Source organism: Hylaeus volcanicus, chromosome 2 (assembly GCF_026283585.1).
Source record: "Hylaeus volcanicus isolate JK05 chromosome 2, UHH_iyHylVolc1.0_haploid, whole genome shotgun sequence".
Lineage (NCBI taxonomy): Eukaryota > Metazoa > Arthropoda > Insecta > Hymenoptera > Colletidae > Hylaeus > Hylaeus volcanicus.
The window spans coordinates 25,053,252-25,071,082 of NC_071977.1; the positions used below are offsets into that span (position 1 = coordinate 25,053,252).

Sequence of the window (17,831 nt, forward strand, 5' to 3'; positions counted from 1 at the left end):
AAGCGAGACCTCAGCATAATTATAAAAGGTATCCGCTGGGATAGGAGGGTATAGGTATCGATTAATACACAGATGTACGGTATTTCGGAAAATTTACTATAAATAAATTTGATGTTAATATTAATAGGTCTTGTCGCCTATATAATATCAATTACATGCTAACTATTTACAGAGTCTTCTTATCCGATGTGAAGTATTTAATGTGTATAAGTGACGCGTTGTGTAGATGGTGTCAATGTGTAAGTGTAGTTTAGTCTGTGTACATTTAGTAATACTGCAATTAATAGTTGAACCGTCCTTCTTACGCCGAAACGGTAGCCATTCGAATAGTCGCAAGGCCATGGCTGTTATTGCTTACGTAGTTTGCGTCAGTGAATCCGAACGATTTTTGTTTCATTTTTGTTACATCCGTGGATCCCGCTTGTTTTAAGTATTCGTTCTACTCTCACGTAGTATAAATTACATTTAGCTAATCGCGTTTCGCCTCCGATCGCGTCGATCGTGTATCGTCTCAACAAATACGGCTAGAGATTTTTAAGTTTTTCTCGGCTAAGAGTAAGTGGAACTATGGTACAAAAGGAGGTGGAGCGCCGGCCTCTCCATGAGGGGCCAGGAATCCGTGGACCGGTCTCCAAAATAACGAGGGAAAACTATTTTAAATACAATAAAAGCGACTACCCGCCCCCTCGGGTCGGGAGAAGGAGCCGACGCTCAGGAAAGCACGCGTTTCCATCAAAAAAGTTTGCAACGCCTGCATAAAACGTAGAACCTGCAAAGTTTACCAACGGTTGGAAACGTCGCGCGGGGATGCCGTGTCACCGACCCGTGTCGAACGCCTCGAGGGTCGATGAAACGACGGAGACGCGATCCCCCAACGCGAAACGAAGCAACGAACGGAGGCAAACACGTCAAAGGGAGCGAGGAACTTTTTAATCGGACTTGGCCGTGAACGATCGAGGCGTCCATGTCTCTACCAAACAACCGACTGGACACCTCGGATCTTTAACAAACTCTTTTGACGCGCGCTTCGTTTCGACGGAAAGATCGCGTCGCTTTTACTTTTACCTAAAACTCGATTCCCAGTTGTGGCTCAACGGATGCTCGGGCAAAGCTCACGCTCAACAGAAAATAATATCAACATCGTGTAATAGAATCGTAATAGGGCACCTCAACCTTCCTATACATACTTCGCATGGTACTGCAATGCATTGCAGATTGTATTTTGTTTTAACGGTAGCCGATGCAGCGTGGTTGCCCGAAATTCGGTATTCTGGCGACCCTTGTACCATTAACATGAATTTATTAAACTAACTCTTCTCTTCACCCAGAGTCTGACATTATTGATAGATTAGCGAATATATCGTGATATTATGAATTGTGTCATTCAAAAAACATTGTTGAAAATTTGAACATTGAGAAAGGACCCTATGTGATTTACAGAAGTCGTAAATTGATTGATAAGATAATTGAGTTATTTGCACAAAATCGCCTAGGTATTCAAAATATTATGATATTGTCATAGACTGTTTGAAGATGAAATCAGTTAATTTAAGATTAAGAGAAATGGATTTACCAACGTCTGGTACAAGGCAGAGTTGATAAATCGAGTGACGCAGGTTGACCCGAATGGAAGCTGGATACAAATGTAGTGCCAGCATTGGTTTTAGACGCGAGCGTACTTCTCGCTGCTTGAGTTTGCCATGGGCACCCCTTGAGCACCGATGGAAATCGAAACACGCACGCCATCGAGACGCTATCCCTCGTGACCGTGGAAACGGAAAATGCGAGGGAGGGTGGGGAAGGAGGTACAAAGGGGTAACAACTGTAGGAATTCCTCCTCGCGATCGATTCTCACTATAGTTGTGGAAGAAAGAAACGTGGAGGAGACGGAAGCTCGCCGAGACCACGTGCCTCCCTTTCGCCCGCAAGCACCGTACGTGGCGCGCCAAAAGCGGTCATTTCGGGAAGCCACTGGGCGCAAGGACAATGCCGATCCGCGAACGAATCACCATTATTTCGAGCATACTCGGGCGGCATCTTGATCACGACGATCGACCGTCTCTCCGTCCATGGATCATTCCTCCGAATACCCTGTTTAAGTCTTCTAAGTGTCGCGAGGAGAAGGTGCTGGCTCGAGGGACCTTAATCGTACATATGTGTATACATATGTATATATAGTTTGTATATACAGTACAATGCGTCACGGTGAATCGCGTACGCGATCGAGTCGTTTGCCGTGGGTAACGTCAACGAAATATTAAATCTACACGCGCGTCTCTTGACCTAAACCTAACGTACTGTTCTTTATACACGATTTCCCTAACTACTATGCACAATTCATAAATACTTTGTATATCTGTGTACGCATATATGTTTTGTATATATATGTATATATATACTTTTTACATAATATATAGAATATTTATGTATAGATAATATACAGGCAATATCGTACAGTTTTCGGCAACGACTGGATCGCGCGGACGCGCATTCACGTCGAATAGCGTCTCGATGCGTGCGAACGACGAACGCGGCAGTATTATTTACAGTGTACCTAGGAGCGTTACGTACAACGATGATAATAGTAAATATAGTAGTCGAACGCATACGTACGCGACGATCGCGCCTACGGTATTAATATAATAATCGTATAGTAATAGTGGTAATAGTAGTAGTACTAGTAAATAATAATCGCAGTGGTGGTAGCGGTAGTGGTACTAATAAGTCTGTTTGTGTGTATGTTTATAAACACCTACGTAAACGCGTGCGTAGATCCGTTAATCGATTCTAACGTAAAACGAACAAGAATAAATAATTGCGCGGACGAGAATACGGTTATGTAATAAATCGAAAAAAAAAAGAAATACTAAGAATCGAAAAAATGGGGACGGAGGCGAAACGAAAAACAAAAAGAACGAAACGTGAAATCGCTTAAATAATAATGTCGACAAGTTACGAGAGGGGGAAATACTTGTGTCGGTAAATACGACGAATAATCGATAATGATAACGCGAACGACATGTAACTATAGTGGCGTTACTAAATACTAGGAAAATTAAGATTAATAGTAAGAATGATAATGATAACAGTTTTGAACGCGACGACGACTGTGCTTGGTCATGCATGTGTCGTTTGTGTACATGTTGAATGTGTGTGTGTGTAATTTTTTGCATCTAAGCGGATACTGCTACACCTTAAAGCAATCTTTTTAAACGATTCTCTATCGACTACCTACTTAATTCATAGGGTCACGTTCAAGTGTGTCAAGTCTTTCACAGGGGGAAAAGAGCCTCGCGTTCTCTTCCCATGCTCCACCGCTTCCACTTTTGTACAACGAACGTTTCTCCTTCTTTTCTACGAAGAAACTACCATTTCTACGAAACTTTCGCTTCGAATTATGATCTAAATTTGCTTGTCCATTTAATTCCCGGCTATACACGCACACACACATATGTTGTTCGATTTCGAGTCCGCGAGGGCCAGAACGGAGGCGCGAGACGAAGAAGAATATTCGATCTAAGAAGAAAACGAAAGCGGAAAAAACACCGTGGTTGGACAACGATATTTTTGTACTTACGAAGATCTATCTATATCTAAATAATTAACTATCTAATTAACTATCTATCTATCGAACACTATTTTAGACGATTAGTGGACGCTTTACGAAGCCTGCTCTTCGTGAAAAATCGCGCTAATATTTACAAAGTATCGAGGGAAAAGGGCAACACGAACAACGAGAGAAGAATACTGTAAGAACGTGAAGAGAGCAAAGGGGCTCCCGAACGGAACAACGCGCAACGTTCCGTGGTGAACCCCTTCTTTTTCAGGCGACGTTAAACGGTTTTTTAAAGCTGCAAAGCGACACGTTGTCCTCCACTGCATTTTTTTTCATTTTTCTTTTTTGGTTCACTTTGACTATACAAATTCGCGTCTAGATTCACGCGGGATCGACGACGATCCTATATTATAATTTATCGCGAAACCGTCGTCGTCGATGCCTGCTGCTATCTAAAAACTCGTCTGCAAATTTGCTATGTAATTTTGGCTATGTTTCGAACGAAGTCTCGCTGCGCGCTGCTTGAAATGCGAATGATCGAAAAGCGCCTGGCAGTTCGCGCCTCGAGGTCCTCGTCAATTACTGTACAACCCCACCCTTCCACCCTTTTTTCTATAGTTTCGAAGCGTCGATCGATCTTTTGAATTTTTTGTTACGTTTCGCGAATTCTGCACAAAATATTTACGCGGATAAACAAACTCCCCGTCTTCCTTTTTGTTTTAGCGACGAGTCAACGTTGCGGTGGTCAGGCCAACCGACCTCGATCACACGAGCGTTTACAAGTCGAGCAGCGCGCGCACGCGAGTAGATACACAGCTAAAAACCTTGGCTAAGAGTTTTCGCTATTTCTCGTGTGTTCGCGTGTTAGTAAAGACGCGCAGCCACTCTTCGAGGTTCCTCGAGGTCGATAATAAATATACAGCCGTAAACGTAACCGATGCAAAACTTTATCTCTGTGTTTCCGACCGGTTCCTCGAAGAGAGTGCGCCATGAATTTGTTTACCTAGAAAATTTGTCCTAAGCTGTACATTATAACGAGCTAGAAGAATGCTAAACTTATCCTAGAACGTATCATCCCTAACGACGAGTCATCACACCCTAACGAACAATCTTATAGAGTCACCTCCTCTGGCCGGCAATCGAGCGCGTCAATTTCACGGTGCACCTCGCGGACATTTTACGCAGTCTACCGATGATAACCTTTTTTCATCCTTGTTCCGTTTTAAAACGATCATCGTGTTCAGTCTTGGGTTTAAGCGGTGGTGGACTCCTGCAGGCCATGGTGGACTCGCATGTTCTCGATGGCTTTACACCACTCTAATGCGAATCCTTCGGGATCTTCAAGATAATAGGTTCTGGTTGGCTGTAACAGGAGGAAAAACAAGGTCACGTAAATATTATTGCTGGAATATTGTCAACGTAAACAGGAACGATCGAACTAGGCCAAGGTACGCACGCTATTATCCGCAGAACTTTATTTTTAATCGCGGTAAACATCGCCTCGACGCGGACTTGGGCTATTTCGAAATGGCGTTGTTTGAAACATTATCGCGTGTGTGATGTTAATTTTTCGATCGAATTAGTTTAACTGTACGGGTAGCCGGCTTTTCATTTTTCAAGAATAAAAGTTGATTCGAATGCCAAAGAGTAGATATTCAAGATAATGATACACGCGTAAACAAGTTTTACTCAAACTATTATTTTCTGTTTCAGCCTCGAGGAAAGATCGCCCGTATCCGATCCAAAGAATCAAGGAGAAGGTCGCTTACCGTGTGGACGAAGAAGATTTTGAAGCTCTTTGGCTCGACCCTGAGTTCGGCGCTCCAGGGGATCTCGCCCTTAAGCACCATGTTGACAGGATCGACATAGTACAGGTGTGGTCCGGTGGTGAGCAGGAGCATCCTTCGCCTGGCGAAGAGTCCTTTCCTCTTGTTGATGAATCCCTGCTTGAGTATCAGGTTGCCCTCGACGAAGACGTTCCACTGGTTGGAACCTTGTTGCTTCTCCAGCCGGTTCTCGTCGGACGTCAGGTCGGTGATGTTGCCGTCGGGGTTCGCGGTCCTTCTCCTCGGCTGTTTCTCGACCACCGTGCTGGTCGGCGCGGGTTTCACGCGCTCGGTGGTCACGTGGTGGTCCTCGTCGGTGTCGTCGTCGTCGTCTTCGCCGAGACCCAAGCCGAGAAGTCTGGTCAGCTGTTTGTCGTCGAGGCCTGGTTCGAGATGATCGGGAACCCTGTACTGGGACCTGAGCTCCTCGTTCTCCGACGTGCCAGGCAGGTAGGGATAGATCGGCGGCGGCGTCTGCTCGTGGAGGGTCTCGAAGTCGACGCCCTCGAAGAAGGGATGCGCCCTGATGCTGGGGTATCCGGCACCGTGTTCGTCTTGGGCGCCCAACCTCTCCGTCGGCTCGAGAACCAGTAGCTGGCTGACTAGCGATCTCGCCAGTTCGCAGAAACCGTCGGGTATCTCGTACTCGAGTTTCAAGATCTTTTGGAATATCATGTACTCGCTCCTGGATCGGAATGGCGGTAGGCCAGCGACCATCTGGTAGACTATGCAGCCGAGGGCCCAGAGATCGGAGGCTCTGCTCGCCGTTTTGTCGGTTAAGAGTTCCGGCGACACATATTGGGCGGTACCGACGAACGATCCTCTTCGTTCTCTCCTGTACTGCTGCTGCTGTTGTTGCTGCAACTGAGGGTCGTCCGTAGCGGTGTGCGTCAACACCGTCTCCGGATCCTTGAGGATCTTCGCGCTACCGAAGTCGGTGATGAGCACGTGCATATTCTCGTCCAGCAATATGTTTTCCGGCTTGAGATCGCGATGAATGATCCCAAGACCGTGGAGGTACTCGAGACCACGAAGGATCTCCGCCGAGTAGAACTTGGTGCACTCGATGTCGAACGAGCCGACCTTGTTGATGTAGGGCAGGAGCTCACCGTTCTTCGCGTAGGATAGGACGAAGTAGAGTCTTTCCACGTCCTGGAACGTGCAGAACAGGCGCACGAACGAGTGTTTCGCGCCCGCGAGCATGTTCAGCACCTCCTTCTCCCGCTTCACGTACTCGGCCTTCTTCTCCTTGATAATGTGACGTTTGTCGCACACCTTGATCGCGTACTCCTTGCTGGTGTGGATGTCCTTGGCGAGATAAACCTAGACCGTTGAAAACCTTGTTAGGTCTAGGCGCGTCGTTCTAGGGGTGTTTAAAACTTTAAACTGTTTTCTATTACAGATCTCATACCATCGGGGGAAGAGACTAAACCGGGACAATTTCGTTCGAATAATTACTAGATGCTAGCCGAATCATCAAACGTTCCAATGCTTAAAGAAACCGGACGGATCGATACTCCTTCGAAGTAGGGTGCGCGGAACGCAAAAAAAGTGGAAAGTTTCGTAACGAAGGGGAGAAAAGTTTGAGAATCACTGAAGGATTAGAGGGTAGAAACTCTTTCGACCTCCTTCGCGGTGTTAATTCGGAGCTTCTTAACGATTTAATCGAGTTAATGGGATAATACACTTACGGTGGAGAAGCTTCCCTCGCCGATCACCTTGCCAAAGATGAAGTCCTTGGGAGTCCGTTTGTGCGTTGGCGGGTTGATGGTGGTAAGTGCCGGGTTCGTGGTCGACGAAACCCGGGGCGCCAGGGTGTTGGCTGGCGCGACCACACCATTGGTCACCTCGTTCGTTGGTGGAGACATTTTGGACACCGGCCCCTCCACCGTTACTGCCGGCTGTGGCGAAACGGTAAGCGCCTGGTTCGCCACACACTGTAACAAAAACGTCCACGACTTCATTACCAAACAGTTCCACGAGTCGTTCCTTATCTCGCTTATGTATACAAACGCATCCTGTTTAATAAGATGCTTGAGGCTTTCACGGTTCCGAACGGACACCTGGAACCCTCCATCCCATTTAAATTACAAACGTTCACGACTCTTCTAACGCGTGACCTATTCACGGCCATCTTAGGTTTCTTTAGATTCGTTCTAGCCCTACGGTTGTGCTTCCAACTCGTTCCTATTCGGTACGCACCTTTTCATTCGAACACAAGCATTCGCCGCGTAGTCTATCGACTTGGTCGAGGCATATAGCATGTGTAGCCCAAACGAGCATAGATCTAGACCCCTCGGCAAAAATATAAAAGAGCAATCTCCCCGGCTAATTTTTATCGGAGTTGATATATAGGTATCTTCAACGTTTTTCGAGGGGTGTTCTCGGCATTCGAAACTCGAGTAAAAACTGGAGCCGATCTCTCGTGGGACAACGCGGAGGCACGAACCCGCGCGTCCGGGCGCTTAACTCCTCTCATCCGCCGACGATCGGTCCGGAAATCAAGCACCGGAAGTGACGTCACCGGGGCCTCCACGTGGCTCAGTCGCGCAGGTCAGGATGACGGAGCCGCTTGGAAGACCGATTCCGTGCGAAACGAAAGCGGCGAGCGTTCGTATCCCACGCACGTCGGAAGATCTCAAGGCTGCGCGGGCCACACGGTATTGCAAGAGACTAATCGACGGTATCTGGATCGCAGGATCGGGAATGATTGCCCCCGATTCGGACTCCAACGGATAAAAGTGCCAGCGAGGGATTACGCTGACTCGGTGACGGTGAACGCAATATATAAGGTAAGAACAGGATTAAGCAATCGATGTTTCGGACTAGCCGAGAGATTACGTTCGCGTGTTATGAGTCAAATGAATTCTTGCCATTTTTATGAGAAAAATATTTTTGGTCACCGCTGTATTTGTCAGGATCACGAGTTCCAAGAATAGTTTCTTTTGTTATCCTCGGCAATTCTACCTCCTTTGTCCCTTTCGCTGGGGTACGTCGAGTGAAACGGATTCTTGACATTTCTAGGGAAAGTTCACCAGCTGTGGGACCAATCAAGATCACATCTTCTTCAGATAGATCGGTGTCGCAGCTGGTGACTTTCTCTTAGACGTGGCAAGAATTCGTTTCATCCAATGTAGTCTCACTTTTCCAAGGGACAATGGCTGGTAGGACCAGTACCCGAAACACAATAGCGGTGTCCGAAAGAACTGAGGATGCATAGTACTTTGAAAGGAGTCGATAATATTCGTAGAAGAAACGAATTTAAAGGGTAGGATTAGGGTGCATTTCGATATTATTTTTTCTCGACATACTTGATATGTCGTCATTTCGAAACAGAACCAAACAGGAAGTGAAAGTGCCATGAAGAAATGTTTACATGAGATGACATGTGCAACTGAACGAGTCCTCGACGTAAACCATGCGCATCTTCATAGATGGACACTAAACGGTGCCTGGCGACATTGTTTAGAGAAAGCAAGAGTCTGGAAGTGCTGCCATGGAATGGGGTCTTGTTCCCACAGGATTTGGCCACAGGGCGAAAACAGATGCCGTTTGGTAGGGCTGTGAGAAACCACGGTGGTATGACATCTACCCCGACAACTTTGGAATCGAGATGCACAATAAAAATTGTAACGCATCTTGCGACAGACGCCTGTTTCGACCTGCTACCCTAACGGGGTCAACGAATCCAGATACTCGATCGAATGCTCTCACTGAGGAGGTCTTGAAATACAATGAAATCCGAAGGGTGCAAGACGTAAACGAAAGAAGGGGTTCGATGGCCGTGCACACGCGCGCAAGCGTGAGTATTAAACGACGATCGCTTCGTTTCCGGCCCGAAACACGATCGCGAGCGACCCTTTCGCCTGCTGCTTCCTTCCTCCCATTACCATTGTGTACTTCCGCCGAAAGACGGATTCGCCCGCGTTATATACCTTGGAAAAGAAAGGAACGAGTTCCGTTCTCCGAATCCGGATGATCCTCGAAATATGGCTCTCTCGTCGGAGACTTTGCTGCTCCCCCATCCAGAGAACAGCCTTCGACCTACTTGACCCGGTGCACGACGGTCTTTGACACTTCCAAACGAGCTTCGAGCGGTGCTTCGTCGAGGACGAGACGTAAATATTGTTAGTTTCACCTGACCTGGAGGACGCTTTTACAGTCGGGGTACTTTAATATGGAATAACGGCATAGATATGCGCGATATTCCTTATCGCGGTGAAACTCGGAAGACCTAATCTCCTTATTTAAAATTTAAAATGGCGAAATCACTTGCCTCGCACCGCTCGGGAGGATTCGTACGAATGCATCTTTCGAGATAACATCTACTCTTTTATTCAGACCAACGATGTTCGGAAGCAAGCTAACCCGTAACGACTCCATCAACGGAGTTTATCGATGGCTCGCGAATCAAAGAAGGGAGTAAATATTGGTGATGTATTAAAGGGCCACGCCGAAAACGGAATGGGGGAGAACGAAAGACGGTGTAAAGCGAACCGGTGACGACAAAGAGCCGCAGGTACGGTAAATAACGTCGAGACAGTGGCAATAAATACGCAACTCGGCCCAATTTCGTGCCGCACGGACGTTCCCCGGCATGGATCATCGATCACTTTCCGCGAACAAGGGGAAACACGGCGGAAGGAGAGTCCTGAAGGGCTACGAGACTCGTACCCTCCGCTACCGTTAGATGCTCGTAATTATTGGGGCTGCGCCGGTACCTGAACAACCTAAAATGGCAAGAAACTTCGGGGATGTCCTTCGATCCCGATACAAGTACACGGCGCTACCCTACACGAGCACCGTTACTCCATAATGCTTATGTCAAGCTCTTTGCAGCGCCAAGCTCGAGTAACTACCTAGAAAATGTCCATTCTAGCACGGTGGGTGGCTTTGACTATTTACTCGACGATATACCACTCGTGCTTCTGCTATTTTAATAGAGCACCGTATTGTCGAAGCAAGTAATCGCAGATGCCCGGACGGACATTTTATAACTGGACAAGCATACCCCTTCGGGGCCCTTTTGGAGCAGCGTTTGCTCACATGGGACGATCATGTTTGTATAGTTCGGAATAAGTGATTTAGAAGATGACAGAATTTTCTATAGGATCTGGACAAGCAAAGTGAGAACTGATGCATCGTGTATCCCTCAGAGAAATTCTCCCGAGCTGCCAATCATGCTCTCGTTCGAAGAGGTTCTTGAACGGTTACAAGAATTGGCGAGCCATTAAACGTCGCGATGACTGGTAAGCGGTTCAGTCGCGACCGTTCGATCGTAACCTTGCCAACCCATCCGTGAAAGAGTTCGAAGAATTAATCGAGGAAATCGGGGCGACTGGGTGGAGATCAGACACCGGTGAAAGAGGACGCACGCGCGACCAGGACGAAGAAAGAGGGAAGCTACTATTTAGAACGATGAAAACGCAAGTTGGTAGAGTCCCTTTCTTTCGTGTTCTTCGTCCACCTTTCCTCGTTCTTCTTCCCAGGCCGGTTACGAGACGGGCCCCACGGTATCAACCATCCGTGTCAGGCCGTCGACCTCGTCGAGCATTTGCCCGAGAGCCACCCAGCAGCGGCCCTCTGCTCCCTCCGCTTCGCTGGCTTTCGCTTTGCCCCGCTAGTTTATTTATTTGCTTATCTATTCCTTGGTCCCCCGACTCCCGCCTCCGCAGTGTCTCTGTCTCTGTCCCCTCTGCGTCGCCAAGGGATAACCAACGACAGATACCGCAGGACAGATCCCACCGCCGATCGCTAGATATCAACGAGAAGTCTCGCTCGGGCAGAGAGGACTCGGATAATCGATATACCGACTAACGTCCCACCAGACGACCTCGCAATTTGCTTAGATCGCAGATACGTACAGGGTGAGTCGCTTGAAAATTACCACCACGATTCGCATCGGTAGTATTATTTCCGAAGAAAAATGGGTCGGCCGAACGATCGCCCCACTTTTCTAGGGAACGCAAAACGGATCGAAGAGCTTCTCAGCTTGAGGGTTTTCGGGGTTGGAAGGGTGAGGCTTTTTTTTTACATGGAAACAACCGACAAGGGGAGGCTACGAGACGAGCGCTTTTGACCTGGACTGCTTGTATATTGTATAGAAGGATGGGTATGAAAACATCCTAGAATATTGCCCGACAACCCTTTAAGGACGGATGGGACAAATAAGCCACTCCATACGATGGTATCTTCTTCGATCGAACATCGTCGTTGCGTTCATTTTCATTAAAAGAATTTTAAAGGCGAGGACGATTGATTGTAAACGATACCGAAGAGGAAATAATATTTATTCAATTTTATTATTGGAATATCGGAGTAACCGAACCATGGAAACGATTTCAAACGACCCACCCTGTATACTGATCCCAGAGTGTCAGGGAACGCGCCCGTTTAAAATAAACCGTCTCGACGTACACAGGCCAGAGACAATTCGCAAAGGCAACCTTCTCGTCGCGACACATTCGGACTCGTAGATGACCCTGCGACACTTTCGCGCTCTCTCGAATAAGTCTCGAGGACGCGGCGGTCCGTTTTCGTCGAGGAGGGAACGGAAGCTCCTCGTTCAAAATGCAACGCGAACGCCACGCGCGGCATTCCTCGGAAGCCAATTAAACGACTCAATCTTGAAAAGAAAACTGATAACGTTGTTGAGGAATTAGTTGAAACTTTCAATCAAAAATATCAAGACCACCCACCAAATCTTTTGAAGAATCTGAGAACTAATCCGAAAAAGTTGCAACCCTAAACTTCACGATATTCATGAGGCCAACATACCACGATGCATAAGGAATTTTGTAAGTTACGTCGTGTACTTAGAAACCCAAAACATCTATAAACGTAAAGAAAAAACTGCAAAAGTCAAATTTCGTTCCGATAGAAATGTTCCCGCCGTGTTCGATAACAGGAGGCGGGAAAGGAAAAAGATTCAAATTTCTCCCGCGCGCGGGTCCGTTAAACTCTCGCATCCGTCTCGCTCTCGCCGACGACGCTATTTCATTCCACCTCCTGCGATCGTTGAATCACCCTGTAGCACGTACACAACCCAGCAGCATTCCAACGGACATTCTAATTTTAGCCTTGCTCGTCTCGTCTCCTTCTCTCGTGAACGCGCGCCTCCGTAACGCGCCTCTGTTCTATCCGCTAGTATATCCCGCTCTTGCGCGGCTTGCGAGGTTATGTTTTTCGTGTCGCTTGGAGAGTGCTGCCCTCTACCGATGGTACGCGACACTTTACTCTCTTTCTCCCTTCCCTTCGGCGGCAAAATGCGAACCCAGGAAGAAAGAAGACGACGAAGACGACGACGACGACGGGAATGAGAACACGAAAGAGACGGAGAGAGCAATGATCGTATATACCTCCCCTCGTGCTCCCGTGCCCGCGAACCTGACGCATCGGGGGCTTTTCGCCGGCTACCAGAAGGGACTACGCCTATTGGCGCAGGCGGCCAGCACTTTTGCCCGTGAATGAGATGTTTTGCATTCGCAGACGCTGAGAAACGTGTCGCGCGCGCTCGCTGCGCGACTAAATTGGAACACGCCGCGCGGTGCCCACTCGGGAGACTAATAAAAGGGTTGGGCGCGAACTACGTCAATTTTCGTCGAGGGTCGACGCGTCTCGGACGAATGAACTTCTTTTTAACATTTTGCATTAGATCTTTTTCTTTTTCTTTTTTTTTTTTAAATACGAGCGAGTAGGAACTTGGAGGCAATTTTGCGATACCCTTTCTAAAATAGAAAATGTTCTACTCCGCGGGAACGCGTGCAATTTAAATTGTACGCGTTTATTTAACCCAAGGTGCCGCCCTAGCGGCGCCTACGGAGTGCATGAAATCGACTCGAGCACCTGATGCTGTTTAGCTAGGCGAGTCTCAAAGCAGGAATGCGGTTAGTTGCATGCTCCTCTCCTACGGGTAATGCGATCGTTTCGGTGAAATTCCAATGCGGAACATCGGTTCGAATGTAAATATGATATTGGCGTTTCGGGAAGTTCGTATCGTTTCTTTTACGAGATATGTACAGAATTGTTAGTGCAAGCTAGATACGTGGCATTGGTCTAAGACGAGTGTCTAATGCACACATTTTTTGGATATTGCAGGGGAACATTGGTAGCGGGGCAACAGTCGTTCTCGATTATTATATTTCGACTATGTTGCCGCATTGGCACTAGAACTATCCAACAATAACGTTTCTAATATTCGTATGTTACCGTTACTGTAGCTAATAGTGGCAGTAAAAGCGTACTCGTGAGAAATAGTGTGCAAGTGTCGTGCAAGATAAAACTATGTGCTAAGGAATGTTTAGGTTGTTTTTCTATTGTACACAAAAGGTTTCAGTTGGAAGCGGTATGGAAATCTAATGATCGATGTGAGAACTAGTTCCACGGGACACGGTCTCAAGGCTGTTTACAAATCGCGCAAAAGACCGGCGTTACCGCTTATTGCGCAAACTTACGAAAAAAAACTGACGCAAACTGTCAACATCGTCAATTGAGAACTCGTGCCGCGCTATACAGTCGGCACAAATTATGACGTCTTCTTATCGTCGGAGAACAATCTCGAGCACCGATATAGACGCGCATCGATAATATAAACGTTGCGGTCGCAGTCACGGGACTTTGAATTATAGCGCGTTTCGGAAGCGACCCAAGTCATTAACCGAATAAGTCACGCGCATTCGCCAAGTTTTTTCTCCACGAGTGTACCCGTGATGTTATAATTTTAGCAAATATTGGCGTGCTTTAAATAGCTTCGTATCGGAGTGGCGATTAACTTATATAGTCTTTTTAAGACGGGCAAAAGAATTAATTTCAAATGAGGTTACTCGTGTCGTCAAATGGCGCAAAACGTTCAAACGTTTTGAAGCTTTGACGTTTGCAAGCCAGATTGCAAAAATACATGAGATAAACGTATCCCGAGACAAAGATCGGAATACGTGTCGCGACCAAGACGGCCGCAAAACTGTTTGCTTCTACATCGTATCGTATAAACAAGCGGTCGATCCAAACATGTTTTTTCGGACGCGGACGTTAGCCGTTATAACGATGCTCCACACGTCCCTCTCTTCCTCTCTGTCGGTGGTCTCGAATGTAACAAAATTTAGCGATCATTCGTGCTTCACATGTATCGCGAGCGAGTGGCTCGACCTCGCGACGAATTCTCGCTTCTCATCCCTTTTCAACGTTTCCGTCAATTTGCTCGCATTGATGAAACAAGGGACTGCCGCGCGCACGCATTATTGTCGTGTCGTATCCCTGTTTAGTCGATATGTCAGCCCTCGATGCGTGAGATAAGTCGAGGGCGTTCCTCAATGCGTAAAAAATATTCAGTTTATTTCACGGAAACATCGGTGATGAACTTCACAAAAGAACCTACCAGATAGAATGTATACATTTTGTTTACAATGTAATGTCCCAACTTGCGAAACATCGAACGGCGATAAAGTCGAAGTAAAACAGATAATTTGTTATTAGTCTACTCCTGCTAATCCCGACTAAAAATACAACGACACTGATAAGCAAACAAAATCGACATGTTTACATTGAATTTTAAAACATCGTGCTAGGAATCCCGGATCTAAATCGCGAAGAATTTCTCAGAAACGGACGTACATACACTTGTTTGCTTAGAAATATCAAGATTTGAAATTTTAAATAGTTTCTTTTTCTACGAATGCGAGCGACGTTTTTGTCGTCGTAACGAATATTCATAACGTACGCTCGTTCGACTAGTAGCGTTTCAAGCAGCGGAAGTAACCGTTCCTGTCTACGCGACTGTCAACAAATAGAAGATTACGCGCCACAATCATAAATACGAGATCCGCAAAAGTTCTACAGCCCCTCGAGAGAGTCTAAAAAAAAATTCAATGTTCCGTCGTTAGGAATATTCGCTATTTCTGCAAAGATTCGTTCGGTTGACTTCAACGGTCAATATATAAACAACTTTCGAACGGCGTTGAGATTACGCCTTGCCTGTTTTGGAACCGACAGCTTCAAGCGAATTTATTTAAATTTGAGCGAGCGTAAATTATTCATGCTTCGAGGCGGTGTGTTAACCTCCTCTTTCTTTCACCTCTTTTTCGACATACCGAATGTACTGTTCGTTTTCGTTTCCGAGGCTCGAAAGAGATCTAATTTCCAGAAATTTCCATGGAATTACGTCTTACTCGCGAAGCAGCCTCGATCGTCGAATCTCGCCCTTTCGCCCTGTCACGATAGTGTTCGCTATCGATACGATGAACGCACTGTCTTCGAATAAACAAAAATTCCATGGACAATTTAATTGCGCGAAAATGTACACACTTGAAACGCGACGTTTCAATGCAAGCACGAATTCGTAAATATTCCTGCCAAAATGAAAAGAGAAAAAATCGACGAGTCGATACGTAATCACGCTCGAAACGAAGAAGAAACGCGAAGGGAGAACGAAAATTGCCGCACCAAAACAATTGCCGATTCCGCGGAAGACGCGCCTTTTCAGTGCAACGTTACCACACGCTCCCTTGGTCGAGAGGTTCGCGATCCGTGGGAACGTTGTCTCGGAAGATTCTCAAGATATTTTCCTCCGAATCGAGAATTACTTTGTCCCGGGGGCGTTCGGCGAATTTTCTTCGAAGAACAAAACAATGGATTTCGCGCGCGATTTGGCAAGCAAGAAGCAACGACCCCCGTTGTCACGGTGATGAATTCCCCGTGAGCGTCGCATCGTCTATCTCTCTGCGAGCCGTACCGTAAACAGAAACAGACGACGCCTCGAAATTCCCTCGTCCGTTTCCGCGGGAACAGAGGCACTTGGTTGAACGAGGGCAAAGCTGCTCGGCGTCATCACACTCGATCACAACTTCCGCGAACTGATTTGTTATTTTACTACGAATGCGCGCACCGATGGGGAAGACGGTTCACGACGGTACGTCGAACGCGATACAACAAAACTTTCTTCTTCTCTTACCTTGAATAATTTCTTAAGCCTCCGGTAGCCGCGATGTAATCGCGACATGTACTGCTTGTTGGAATCCAGTTTGAATAATTAAAGCCACAGTTGCGGGAAAACGAAAATGAAGAACCAAAGAATCGAAAAAACCAAAGAACTTTTTTGTTGTCTTTTTTTTTTTTATCTGTTGCTTTTTTATCTAGTGAACTCTCGAGAAACAACCGGGTATGTGTCGCGGCGTCTGTTCGTCGTTAACTGTTAAACTACGAATTTCTGACAGCGTCTCGGGTACGTATATACTTTACGTGTGTATATGTATACATATATATATGCATTCGCGGGCACCGAAGAACGAAAAACACGTTCGTGGCCGTTGAGAGCCGTTCGCTTACTGAATTCTACGCCTGGCGTGTCCCGGCTGCTAACCCGCGCTTTCCCCCCACCATGGACCATTCGTTGGCGGCAAGCCTCCCCACCATTTCGTCTCACCCCCACCGTAGCACCATTCCACCACCACCAGCAGCGAAACCCGCATCCGGGAATGGTGTCGGGGCGATCGAGGGGGTAGCGTATCCCTCTCCACCTCCAGCGTCGATGGTAATCTTACCGCGGATCGTAAAGCACGTTTACCCCTGCGGTCAAGTGCGAAAATTGCAATGAAAGCATCGAGACACCACCTTCGAGTCTTTCTCTCCCCGTGCTTGTCGGCACCAACGCTTTTTTCTCCCCAAATCCGTCGAACTCGAAACGGAAAACAAGGACGGACGATATCGTTCCAAGTCGATTTTCTTTCGAGAAATGGTGGGAAATCTCGACGATGGAAAGTTCAGTAATTTCTAACTTGCGCGCGACAAATGGGAAAGCGTTACAAAATGTTCCGCATAAATTTGTCGATTTCGTCGCGATATAATAGCTGGCAGACGCATTCGCGAACGACTAGACTTCCGGAGACTACGGAATGCGAGGCATTCGACGGGCACGAAGCAATAAACGCCGCGCATCGTGGTACGGTTCGAAAGAGAGCGTTACGCATTCTTGGGGGTCGTGGTTGGGCGGGAAAATCGTTTGTTTCCTTTTGAATGGAAAACGTGTCGAAATCGTACGACTAACGGCAGACGTAGCTCGATAGCTGACGAATTCGATCATTCTCGTTAAAATTAGCGTGCTACATTGACGGTAAACATTGCGGATACTTGTCAGCATCAGCAAACGTTCGGAGCGACTTTACGTGCGAATTTGAGCGTCGCTCGAGGAGAGAGAAAGAGCGCGTCGGTGGTGGGGCGACCCTCCGATGAACGATGGTGGGGGATCCTGGGGAATCCCTGGACGTGCGCATGCGCAAGGCTCTTGGTGGGGTTACAAACCGACGGCGCCAGTATTCTATTCCCCTCCCCGCCTTGCGTGGAACTGCTGGCTCGTCGTTGTTGTTGCCTTGGAAGGGAGGGCATGGATCAAACGCGCGCAGTGCCCTGTCTCTCTCTTGGTGTGTTTGTTTGTTTATAGTCGCGTTCTGGGAAATACC

At 47.2% G+C, this 17,831-nt stretch overlaps 1 protein-coding gene across 3 annotated transcripts in view; it reads right to left on the reverse strand.

Annotated features, from left to right (window-relative positions):
- Positions 1 to 75: 75 nt before the first annotated feature.
- The window catches only part of LOC128872229 (3-phosphoinositide-dependent protein kinase 1), a 451,269-nt gene continuing 433,513 nt past the window's right edge, over positions 76 to 17,831 (reverse strand). For 2 of the 3 annotated variants that reach the window (XM_054114690.1, XM_054114692.1), the window contains 3 exons: positions 7,074 to 7,319; positions 5,326 to 6,705; positions 76 to 4,919 (listed from right to left, as the gene is read on the reverse strand). In XM_054114690.1, the coding sequence (XP_053970665.1) occupies positions 4,809 to 4,919; positions 5,326 to 6,705; positions 7,074 to 7,319 (1,737 nt within the window). In that variant the 3' untranslated portion in view covers positions 76 to 4,808. Of the gene's footprint in view, positions 4,920 to 5,325; positions 6,706 to 7,073; positions 7,320 to 16,327; positions 17,003 to 17,831 lie in introns of those variants that run through there. The other variant, XM_054114691.1, reaches the window with a different exon arrangement.